The sequence below is a fragment of the Anas platyrhynchos genome, chromosome 3, assembly GCF_047663525.1.
Source record: "Anas platyrhynchos isolate ZD024472 breed Pekin duck chromosome 3, IASCAAS_PekinDuck_T2T, whole genome shotgun sequence".
Lineage (NCBI taxonomy): Eukaryota > Metazoa > Chordata > Aves > Anseriformes > Anatidae > Anas > Anas platyrhynchos.
Window position 1 is genome coordinate 63,333,225 of NC_092589.1, and position 12,698 is coordinate 63,345,922.

Consider the following 12,698-nt stretch of genomic DNA (forward strand, 5'->3'; position numbering starts at 1 on the left):
TTTAGTTTTATGTTGATATGTACTGTGTATCTGTCTCATTGCTTGTTGATTTACACTGGTTTTACAAAATGAAAACCAAATAGAAAAAAGGAGACCACATTTTCCAAGTGAAAACACTGCCTGGGAAGGAGAAGCAATGGACTGCAATGCCACGGATTGCTGGAACAAAACCAGAGGAAATTGATAAGGTGGCTGCCCTGAAATCTACTGCCTTCTTGCTGCATCTGCTGTGGGCTAGCTGGGGCACTTCTTTCTTTTTCTATTTTTTTCTTCCTGATGTCAGTACTGAAAGGAGAAGCTTGAGTTGTAAAGCAAGATTTGTACACATGAATGCCAGCAGCGTTCTGCTTAAACGCTAAACTGGCCGTGAAGTTTTGAATGGCTCCTGTTTGAAAAAGAACACTTTTTTGGTGGAAAATTACTGCATTTTACGTGATTTGGATGACAGCAAAACATGTATTTCCATTTGAGATGGAATTGTTTTTGGTTATCTAACACTTCATACAAGAACTCTTGTTTCACATATTTATTATGTAATCAGTACTCAAGTCAATAATGCTGTAAAATGCAACCAGGTTCCAAGTACCTCCATGCTTCTGTACCTCATCTTTTATCCTGGAAAAGGGGGGAGTTTTTCTCCCTCCTAAGCTGCTTAACATCTATGCAGTGAAAAAGCACAATATAATTAGTAGGACTTCTAGCAGTAGGATAGTGATGTGCAGCAATTGTGATGTTGCTTTTTTACATTTCTTTTGGACTATTTTCTACCACCTAGGTAAAACAGATTGTAAAGCTGTCAGTCCTATTTCAGTAATATCTATAAAAGCTGTTTGGTATGCAGCATTTTTGATCCCAAATTATTCGTTGACAAGAAGTTTGGGGTTGAGTTCTTTGTTACCCCCAATTTTAAACTTCCTGGTATTGTTAGACATTTCTCAGCCCTATTCCTGGGAGGTATGTTTTCCTGCCTATCTTTAATGATAGCTGGACAGTAGATAAGAATAAAGCAAGGACACCACTGCTAATATTCTTTCTTTTTCTTCCTGCTTTTGCTCCAGTGCAAAATAATTGCAAATAAGTCATTTTCTGTGTATAAGAAATGCTACTTTGGATATAACTCATCTGTACCACTGTACTCCTGTATCACTGTACTCCCACAAATGCACAGCATCTGTGACTTAATTGCGATGCATTGATATGTATGTCACAATACATACGGGCTACCTTATGAAGTTACGGTTATCTAGAATCATCACTTTTTAATCCCCATGCCCAGCCTCCTCTGCTTACAAACAGTATTTCATGTCAGAGTATGTGCCCATGTGCTAGAAGACTGTTTGCCAGGAAGTTAAGCATCTTCAGAGGCTGATGCATTGTTGTAAATACAGTAGTTGATTCAAGAGTGCCAATTCTATCTATACATTTAGTAATTTGTACTAAATGGCTCACCAGGAAACAGGGGCTACATTATGAAGCAAATTGCAATTGTTCTTTTCCTTTTAAAAGATTAGAAGACCTAAAAATGTGGTAAAACACAAGAAGATGAAGGCATGTGCCTGTCTTTAATTCTTATACATCTGTGGAGAGAGATTCATACAGTCTGACCACATACAAAAATAAAAGATGTTTTTCTTTACTGCCTTGGGTGCTTAGAAAACACATGGTGCCAGAGTATGGTAGAAGGAGCATCATGATCATAGGTTTTTTGATGCAAGCTATTAATAGATTAACATTACTGGGTGCAGTGAACTAGGGAAAGAAAGTGGGGATGAGAAGTAATACATTGCCCTGGTGGATATCAAATGTTGCATAAGGGAAGATTTAATCAACTTCATTCCCATAAAATTTTCTTAGCCACCTTTGGAATATACTTTAAATTTTACTGTAGGGGAAAAAAAAGTTGAAGCTATTTTTCTATTCCTTTTCTGTTCTTCTGCGTGCCGTATGTGTAGTACTGTAGGCACAGTAGCATGGTGTAACTTACATAAGTGTTTACATCCTACATTGCTAGTGCACATTAAGTCCACCCTACAGCAGTTATCTGCATGGCATTTTGGCTTTTCTCTGACGTGCTTCTCTACCTTGATTGTCTGTGTTCCCATTTTCTAGGATAGAAGTGTATGTTATTTAATGTGGGCAAAATGTATGTTGCGTCCATGTTAGGTATCTGTTGCATTATTGGCTTTGTATTTTAACTCTTTCTACATGTAAGAGCTTGAGGAGAGGAAACTGAAATGAAGAAGAATTTTGCTTTTTCAGAGGCTTGTACCCATATGAATCTTAAAAGCTTGTTTTAATATATGGATTCATAGTACTACAGAAAATAGATCCAGCTATAAACCCAATTTACGCTTTAAAGCGATGTACTTTGTGTGTATTTTTGAGTAAGTTTTCCCACTAGAATGGGAAAGGCTTTTGAAAGCATTGTTTAATCAATGCACATTTGCTCAGTTTGTTTCTTTTAAGCATTTGAAAGCAGCCTTTAAAAGGTCTAATGTAGAAATTCCTCTTAGCGTTGTGGGTGTGTTGTTCAAAGCCGATGTACCTGGGTACCTGAAGCTCCAGAAATGGGAATTAGAATGTGCTAAGAGCAGTAAATACAGGACTGCTCAGGCAAACTGTTCTGGTTCAGAAATCTGTGGAAATGAGAAATGTTTTTAATGTTTATAGTGGGAAAAGAAGAGCAAAAATATGTACGAGAGCATGCCTGTGTGTTGCCATGTTCTGCCCGCAGCTGGAGCACCTGCGGTGCCTCCTGTGCTTGTGCGGGATTCTCTGAAGCAAGTCCTATTCTCTGTCGTGTCCTCTCGCATGCCTGCCCTGTCCTCCGTAGGTTCTGCCGCTCTGTCCGCCGCTGGCTAATTCTTTCCTTTCCCTTCTCTAACTGTCTAGAGCCTAGAAGAAGAGATAACGTCCATTTTATTTAGCCAAGAGGGCTTTCGCTCCGGCCCGGCCCGGCCCTTCGCCGCAGCCCGCGCGGGGCCAGCAGAGGGCGCTGCGGGGGAAGAGACCGAGACCGGCTCCGACACCGCCGCCTCGGCACCGGGCCCGGGCCCGGCCCAGCCCGCCCCGCCGCCGCCCCAGGTGCCTGCCCCGTCCCGTTCTTCCCCTCATGAAACTTAAACGTGCCGGGGGGCTGCACCCCGCTGCCCGGGGGGTGCGGAGGAGATGCAGCTGAGGAGCTTCGTGCTCCCCTCGCTGCGCTTTGGAGCAGCAGTGGGCTGGTGTTGGAACATCGCCAGGCACTCGTGTAGGTGCTGTGCTCCTGAACAGCCGTACAAGCTAGGATTAAGTCACAGATGGTGTGTTGATTTTGTCTTCCGCTACCTGAACTCGAATTTACATTTCTAAAAATACATGAGATCAAAAAACTGCGTAACGGTGGGCTTTCAGGTATATCCATCATAAATCATTTTGCTGCGGAACAAATACTAATACAGTTGCCTTAATCTCATCACTTGAATCCTAATGGGATCATCTTGGTAGTCACATACTGCTATTTTGACAACATACAAGCCTCAACAGTCTCCCTCCCAAAGGTGAATAACTAATAAAATCTTACAGTAAAGTGTTGTGTTTTTTTTTTTTTTTGTGTGTGTTAATGATAAACCTATAGTGGAATGCAACTTTTTTTTTTTTACTTACCCATAATATTATAATGCTACTTATTCCTAATTTAAGAGGAAATTCTTCACTTCACATGGTGAGGCCCTGGCACAGGTTGCCCAGAGAAGCTGTGGATGCTCCATCCCTGGAGGTGTTCAAGGCCAGGCTGGATGGGGCTTTGGGCAACCTGGTCTGGTGGGAGGTGTCCCTGCCCATGGCAGGGAGGTTGGAACAGGAACTTGATGGTTTTTAAGGTCCCTTCCAACCTGAGCCGTTCTATGATTCTAATTCCAAAATCAACTGAGATAAGTAATTGCCTCACTAGCATCACTGACCTGTCATTCATACTTTTATTTTTAGTCTTTCATAAATAAATTCTTATCCCAAATAATAACATGCATAATTCTTACCTATGCTTGAGGGATATATTTCAACGAAGTAGAAGGAAACGGGTATAGTTCTATGTGAGTCTTACAGTGAGTACACAGTACCTGTCTAGTGTTGTCTATATATGTTCCTAAAGCTTGCTTGGAGAATGTTATACTATTGAAAGGGGTTATGCATTGATTTTTGTTCTCTGATTGCTTTTTGTTTCACAGAGACATGCTTCCAGAACAGAAGGGCCTTGCACTGGAGTCAGCGATGCTGATAAGGTTCTACTGATTTTTCCATAGTTAAATTTGGCTCTAACTCTTAAAATCCATCTTCATTCTTTTCTTCCTTTTTCAGCTAACCATCACAACCATCTTTTGTCTTCTGTATGACATGAACCAGCCATCAGCTTATTTTGTTTCCATCATTTTCATTTATTCATATGCTCTACTTTTGTTTTTCCTCATCCATGTTTTTTGTGCAGAGTTCACATGAGACTCTGGACATAGTGGAGGAGAAGAAGCAGGCAGAGGTTGGGATGGAAGAAACACTAGTCGTAGACGAAACCGACAAAGGGAAAATGCAAGTTGCAGCTGATGCTGGGGAAACATGTAAGGTGGAGCACCTATCAAAAAAGGACTCTTCTTCATTGCCATCATATAGTAGCAGCAGCAGCAGTAGTAGTGAGAGTGAGGATGAAGAGGTGGGAGAATACCAACCACATCATAGGGCAATTGAGGAAGTCATCAGGGAAGAACAGGAAGAAGAAGAAGATGTGAAAAGGAGAGAACTTGAAGAAAAAATACAGCATGTGGAAGACACACCACAAAGCAGTAAGCTAACTGTACCAGTCGAGAGCACACAAGTTACAGCTGAAGATTTGGTCCAGGAAAACGCAATTATCATACCTACAGAGGAAAAGAATTTGTCAGAGGAAATCAAGGAAGACTTAGGTGAAGAAAAGGAGGAAGAACAGCTCAAACTCAATGGAGATGTGTCTCATGTTGACATTGACGTTGCACCAGAAATAATTTGTTGTTCTGAGGTAAATGGTAGAACAGTTTGACAACTAGATTAAGCAGAGATATTTCTTTGGGTGAGAATGTACCTGCCTTTCTTCTTCTCCTATTCTTCCAGCCCTTCTGGCATCCAACAAGATTCAGATCATTTGGAAGGGGAAACCACTGATGAGCAGTGAAACTGTCTCGTTCAGTTATGGTTTCTTGCTTTTTGCTATAACTGGATGAGAATCACCAGTAAAGCAAACCTTCTGAAGACTGCCATCTCCTTTTTATCTCCCCCTTATTTTATACACATTTACATAACATATTTATTATTTATGTTTCTAATATTTTAAGTCCTGTCTTGTCTATTTGTCAATTGTTTTTGACACTTTGATGGCTTGTAATTGGAAACCTATTGTCAATTGGAGTTAGAAAACATCTATTGCAATTTTTGTTCTTTTTAACGCATTATTTGCTGCTTTTCTTATCTTTGTTTCCTTTTGAAGAAATGTTACAAATGTGTAGACTAGACAGTATATGTATGTGTGTGTTTGTGTATGTGTTTATGTGTATTCATATATATCTCACAATCTTACTGGGGAGTCTTATAGTGCAATAGATTTTTAGGGAAGCATGGGTTGGTTACAGTCACAATCAACTGTTTTAAGCCAACAAAGGTTGAATGGTTCATTATTGCGTAAACTTTATAAAGAATCAGAAGAGAAAAATGCAGCTCAGGAATGCATGTCTTTGCAAAGTGGACATGATCTGCTGAATTTTTTGAACAGTTGGATATTTTTTCCTACTTGTCTTATTGTGGTGACTTTTTGTTCAATTAAACCCGAACAACTTTCTTTTGTTGTATTCTGCTTGCAGAATTCCAGGTGTTCTGATTGTTTAATGTGAAAAAATCAGTCTACAAGACCTTTAGAAGCAGGCACCCACATTTCCTAAAGCATAGCCTGTTTGGAGGGAGGGCAAAAGGGCCTCTGTGTGCAACAGTATTTGAGGGAGGGAAAGGATTTTTTTTCCCACTAGGATTTCCCCTGCTTAAAATCCAATTGTAAAATTTGTTTTTCTGTTCCAGCAGTAGTGCACATTCAAAAGTTAGTTTTGCATTAGTTATTCTTGGAATTTCTTGGACTTATTTGCAATTTGACTAAGTAATTCTAATATGAATATCATTAATCTTGGAAATATCTATCTGAACTAGCTATCAGTTTCTTGCTTGATGGAACTTTACACAAACTAAGATTCTTTCTACTGATGCTCTTTTTTACATTTTAAATACCTATGTTGAAACTTGGTTGTAGCAATTACCTTCTGTGATATTTTCTGTTGGTGAAACACAGAACTTTGGCAAAGCTTGTTAGGAGACAGTTTTTTCCTATTGTGGATGTGTGTGGGTAGAGGGCTGGTTTATTAGTCATCATTTCATGGTGCTTTTTACATGCATTTCAACTGGAGAAAACAGTCTAATACTTATTCTTATGCTTTTCACGTGTCTTTGATTTTACTTTCTAGCTCCACTTTACAAACTTTCCTCTTACGTCTTTTGAGCTGATTGTCTGTTTCTTGCACCATAGCCTCCAGTAGTGAAAACGGAGATGGTAACCATTTCAGACGCCACGCAGAGAACTGAAATCTCCACAAAAGAAGTTCCAATTGTTCAAACAGAAACTAAAACCATCACATATGAATCTCCACAGGTACAATGGCAGGGTGATTTGTTGTATTAAAGTTGGGCTTTATTCCAGTAATTTGTAGCCTCAAATGTGTAATGTCCAAGAAGTGCTTTTCAAAAACATCTACTTCTTGTAGCAGCTAAGATTATACTTTGGCTATGAATTAGTTAAGTGAAATGTGTATAGACAAAGCAATATTACTCCTAAGGTTCTGAAAGTCTTTTTTGATAAAAATAATTTAGTTGCTTTAAATATTTAAGTTGTATTTAGGTTTGGAAACTTGGTTAAAATCATCTCATTAAAGCACTTAACTTTGATCATAAATTTTCCACGAAAATGAACTGTAACGGTTTACTGAGTCTACGTGATGTTGTGAACTTGGATGACTTCTACTTAAATTTCAGTTCTAACTTTTCCATTTAAACTAAATAATAAGTATGTGTTTAGTAATAAGACTTGCTTTGACTCCTATGAAAACACAGCTTTTAAATACCAAAATACGAAAATGCTATTTTTCATCTTACAGTTTGATGGCAGTGCTGATGGCAGTGCTGGTGTGTTGCTGAGTGCACAGACAATTACATCAGAGTCAATTTCTACTACCACAACTACACACATCACCAAGGTAAAATGGATAATCTCTCTGAAGGTTTTTTAATTAAAAAAGGGCAAAAAAAGTCCAAGTCTTATGTGAAGTCTCTGATACCTATACATGTATATCTGCTAAATTATTGAAGAAAGCTGACTTCAAGTGGATTGGATTCATTCTAGGTACATGTGAATTCATTCTAGGTACATGTGAAAGTTGATTTTTCTGCATACAGTTTTTGAGCAGAAAACCCTTAATGAATAAACAGGAATATCTGGGGACAGGATGGGAAAAGGTAGAAAATGTGATTAGTTTTTTTCATCTTTCATGTTGGTCTTATTTCTGTGCTTGGCAAGGAGAACATATCTGGTTTTTGTTTCAGTTCTGTCATTGCTTGCTGGTATCTTAGAGAATCTTTGTTAACATTGCTGATGTGCTTGAGGTCCACTGGAGCCCTGCTTATGGTGTCTCGTATAAGGATGTAATGAAACAATGTTTTCTCAGATTCTGTGTTGACCTTCCTTTGTGCCATTAGGTTTAGAATGTGTTTAAAAACAGATCATACCACTACATTACTTTCCAAGCATATTTTAGTGCTGAAGTATGTGCTCTGCATTCCATGCTTGAAAATAAAAGGAAAACTCAATGTTATCAGGGCATCACATTTATTTTGGTCTTGTGTAATGTTTAATGCCAGAGTATGTTAGAACTACTGAAGTGTTTTTATTCATCATTTATGTAAATATCAAATTTTTGGAGTGCCCTGACAACAAAGTTTCCAGCTCTTGTCTTTAAACTCTTAAAATGCCTTTTTCAAGGTTACAGAAAGCACTGTTTACAGTGAAGCAAAAGGGAAGAAGGAAATGTAAAGTGTTAGTTTAGGATTTTTTTTCTTCCCAAAACAAGATGTTTCACATCATCAGAGAAAGGAACAATAACCTGTTGCTGACTGTATAAATTAAGCAACCAGATATACTTAATATAGAAAGTTGTATTCATGGAATGACACTGGATGGGTAATGTTGGAAATTTATCAGATGAAAGCTGCATAAAATAAAATCAGCTCTGCATTTACAATGAGTACATTTCTTTAGATGGAATAGCAACCAGATTCTTTTCAGTCTCTTGATCCCTTTTGCATTCTTTAAGTCATCACTGTTTTAAGAAAAATCTTTATTCAAAAAATTGTGATATCATGGATATAAATTTATTTTAAAATAGAAATTTCCATGTCAAGTCCACATGTGAATGCTTCTTTTTGGAGGGAAACATTATAGAAAATAGCTTCATTCTTGTCTTCTCAATTATGACAGCAATGACCGTAACACAGTAGATCCTTATATTTTTGTGGACTGCTTATTGTTGATGAAGAGGCTTTGTGAGCTTTCTAAATCAACTTCATATTTTACATCCCAAACTGTTTTAGATAAAGGCACCTGTCAAAATAGATTTAATTTTCAAATGGTGTTCTTGACAGGATTATATTGCATCTTTTCTAATAACGGCCAGTGGATCTTGAGGAGTACTTTATTTTTTTCTATTATGCAGAATCATTTAAAAAAAAAAAAACACCATACAATTTTATTTCTGTGAAAATTTTTGTGTGCTAAAATTAGAGTGAGAAATTAAGAATCAAAGCATTAAATTATTTCCATCAACAATGTGAAATATGTTGAAAACTTGACACTATGGTATGTGAGTTGAGGAGAAAAAAAAAGATTGTGCTTGTATTTGAAGGTATGGAATTATTTAGTGAGTATTTCTCATTAGAAGCCTATGCTGAATAGATTGAAATCAAAGACAAGACTCCTGGAATTTTCCTTGTTGCCAGATTTATATCGTGGAAGAGCCTGGAATTCCTGTTGGTCTGCATATCGAGGTCTGTTCAGACCTGGGCTCCAATAGCAGGAGGAATTCTCCATTACTTGTTTTTTAATCTAAGTATTTTTAACTAAGTATAGAGTGTGACTAACTGCATAACTGAAAAAGGATACTTGGCACCAAGAATACTTACTAACTGTAGTCCAGTGACAGAGAAGTTTACGTGCTTCAGTGCTGTACTGGGAAGCTTACTGCCATATAAAATAATTACACAAAGTTGTGTGGTTTTTTTTTTGTGCCATCTATAGATGGTAAAAGGTGGAGTATCAGAAACAAGAATTGAGAAGCGAATTGTTATTACTGGAGATGGAGACATTGACCATGATGAGGTGAGTGTGTAAGCTGTTAATACTTAGTGTGTTATCAATAGTCCAGTGAGTTATAGAAGATTTTTCAAAAACCTGAAGTAGGACAAAGGTGGAGAACAGAAGGATGTAGAAAGATCCTAAGACTGTTGATTTCAGCAAATTTGTTAAAGTATGGTATTTAGCGAATAGAGAGCCTTTAGAGTAAAACTGAGAGTTATAAGCATTTTTAACTTCACATGTTAATCATGTGAATAGATTTCTTACTATTTTTAACAGGGATTGCTATTTTGGAAGAGACACACCTAGTTTAGTGCTGCTTTTGCCATTTCGGAGGAAAAGCATTACTAAATCAATTTTGATACATTAATCTAGACAGATGGGAGTCTACTGCTTTGGGTCAGCAACATCTAAATGCAGAGATCATCTTGACTGAAAACTTTGAAATATGCTAAGACAAAAACTGAACGTGATAAATAGGTTTTGACTTGTATTTATGGAGTTCTATACAACAAAAATAATTGTTGATCAGCTGTAATCTTACATTAGTACCTTTGATCTCTATCAGCACCAAGGTGGTTGATTATATTTTGATACCTTAGCGACAAAGGTTAAAATTGCTTCTACCTGCCCAATTAAGAAGGGTGAATTCAAGAAGTACACAGAAAAATACATTGAGAAAGCGCTATTATCTGTTCTTTGTAGTGATGATCACACTTTTTTTTTTTAATCTAAGAAACTATAGTGACAAAGTCAATCAACAGTCACTTCATAATATAAATAGAAAAGCCTACCTTACTAATAAAGATGCAGTGAATCCAATTCTAACTTCATGGAAACTACACAACTCGACAGGGTTTAATTTAGCTTCTTAGTGTAATATAGTGAGAGCTTTCAGGGAATTTAATTTCAGATTTTGATCTGCTGCTAGAAAGTGGTTCTTGACAAGTTCAATCTCTTCTTGAAACTTATAATTAAATGACGAGGTTGTTCAACATTAGGCATAGCTCTTGTCTGCCTTTACACATGCTCAGTGCACTTGGGACATCAGAAAAGGTCACATAATACCTTTAGCGTACAAGACAATGCTTTAGTAAAAACCATTCTCCAAGTCCTTCTTTGTTTTGAGATAAATGATTAGTGAAGTAGAAAATGAAATTATTAATTAAAATAAATCACTGAACTTCAAAGCAGTGAGCAGCTCTTAACAGATTTAAGAAAATTCTACCATAACTTCTTCATTTGATATGGAGCTCTATAGAAGCACAAACTATATGATGGATGTTCACTCTTGTCTTTTTGCTCCCTACATCGCTAAAACAGTTTTTCAATAGGAGAAAAATATTTTAATTTTGAATTTCAGAATTCAGGTGCTTTTAACATCTGTAATTTAGAGATTAGAGGCCTCTGTTTTTTCATTGTTAATCATTTGATGATCAACACTGGTTATTATATCTCAATAGCCACTATCTTTTAAATCTTCACTTATACTACATAGCTTACATTTGTCCCATTATACAATTCAAACCAATAAAAAAATATAATTATTACATGAGTAAACACCAGTGTTTTACCAAGGCATATGATGTATTCCCCTGTATGTGTTTCCTTAGTAGGACATCCTTGTTTTATCTTTATTTGTCAAATCTGTTACACAAATTCTAATTCTTCCAGTATAAAGTACTTTTCGTCTTCTAGGGTAAGCTAGAAAAGTTACAAGGTGACTTTAAGGTTATTTGCTACTTTGGAAATGTTGATACCTTTTTGAAGCCTTCCTTATAGTCCTGTTTTTTTGTTTTGTTTCTTTTGTGTTTTTTTTTTTTCTAGGCCCTCTCAAGCTCAGGAACATAGACTTCTGAATATTTATTATCAAAACTGCCAATGCTACATACCTATTCCCTGGCCCTTTATTAATGCCCTTTATTTTTTTTTTTTACTGTTGTTGAGTTACATAATTTAAATATGGTTGCAGGCCCTGGCACAGGCAATCAAAGAAGCCAAAGAACAACACCCTGACATGTCTGTCACAAGAGTAGTGGTGCACAAAGAAACTGAACTTGCTGAGGAAGATGAAGACTAAAATCAAAAATGTCCTCAAGCAAATATTTCAGGTAAACTTATGTAATGATAAACTTATGCTACTTTTCCTATCAGTACTTTCTGTTACGTTCTGTAATAAAAGGCTTGGAAAAATATGGGGGATCTTTTGGTATATGTTATCACAAAATAATGAATTGAAATAGGCACTAATAGAAGATTGTTAGTGTTGAGTAGTAACAGAATTGGTAATAGATGATTTTTAGGTTCTCATTTCACATGGAAAATTATTGTACATTCTTTAGTTTTAGAACAATTGGATTTCTATCTGGACACTTTTTTTTTGTTGATAAAGGTCCAAAAAAAAAATCCCATTCTTACTGAAAATCAGCAATCTGTTCTATATGCAGCTATCCAGTGGCATAAAACTAAAAGCTAAGCTCAAATAGGTAAAATGCATTTTTCCTTATTGATGTTTGACTTACATGAAAAAACAATACTAGGAAATTGGTGGTAATTTAATATATCTCAAGATTCATTAAAATAAATAAAACCTCAGAACAGGTGGTTTGGGCTGTGTCTTAAGTATGAATGAGATCAATATAGAAACTTCCGTTACTGATGAATGTAATACTTGTCATTACCAATAATTGTACTTTTATTGGATGCTTTTGAGTTTTATTACATTAAAGGATTTACTTTAGGAAACAAAAATATATGTGAAGTACTACCTGAAATTTATTTCTACTTGAGCAGTATAATCCATGCCTTGACCATCTAGTAGCCTCAAACTATTACCAAAAATCTGTGACAGTCAGTATAAACCAGAATGGCCCAGGTCAGATTTAAAAAAAAAAAAAAAAAAAAGTATATATTTTTATGTTTAAAAGAAGTTGCTGTGTTGATTGACAGAATCTACAGTGCCACAAAACAGCTCAGAATTTAGATATTCAAAAGGAAACAATATTTTTGTTGCTACTAGTAAAATTTATAGGAATAATAATTTTAAAAGTACTGCTGTTCTTGAAGTATTCACCAGAAAGATCACAAAGAACACTGAATAAAGTGCTGTCATAATTGATATAGGCTAATGTGAAGCCTGATATCAGCTTTGGTGTTTAAAGCTTCAGGTTTCTTCAGATTGTCATGCTGGCTGATGTCCTGAAACTGAAGCTTCAATATTTTCAAACTTGATTGTTTTGTTGACTTTAGATTCAGC

At 36.4% G+C, this 12,698-nt stretch overlaps 1 protein-coding gene across 17 annotated transcripts in view; it reads left to right on the top strand.

The window, feature by feature from the left end:
* EPB41L2 (erythrocyte membrane protein band 4.1 like 2) overlaps nucleotides 1-12,698 on the top strand; it is a 107,898-nt gene that overhangs the window by 91,324 nt on the left and 3,876 nt on the right. For 5 of the 17 annotated variants that reach the window (XM_027454514.3, XM_072036010.1, XM_027454513.3 and 2 more), the window contains 8 exons: nucleotides 84-188; nucleotides 2,893-3,084; nucleotides 4,206-4,259; nucleotides 4,463-5,023; nucleotides 6,569-6,691; nucleotides 7,194-7,292; nucleotides 9,386-9,466; nucleotides 11,415-11,553. In XM_027454514.3, the coding sequence (XP_027310315.2) occupies nucleotides 84-188; nucleotides 2,893-3,084; nucleotides 4,206-4,259; nucleotides 4,463-5,023; nucleotides 6,569-6,691; nucleotides 7,194-7,292; nucleotides 9,386-9,466; nucleotides 11,415-11,522 (1,323 nt within the window). In that variant the 3' untranslated portion in view covers nucleotides 11,523-11,553. The remainder of the gene's footprint in view (nucleotides 1-83; nucleotides 189-2,892; nucleotides 3,085-4,205; nucleotides 4,260-4,462; nucleotides 5,024-6,568; nucleotides 6,692-7,193; nucleotides 7,293-9,385; nucleotides 9,467-11,414; nucleotides 11,554-12,698) is intronic. The other 12 variants (XM_072036008.1, XM_027454521.3, XM_027454524.3 and 9 more) reach the window with 6 other exon arrangements.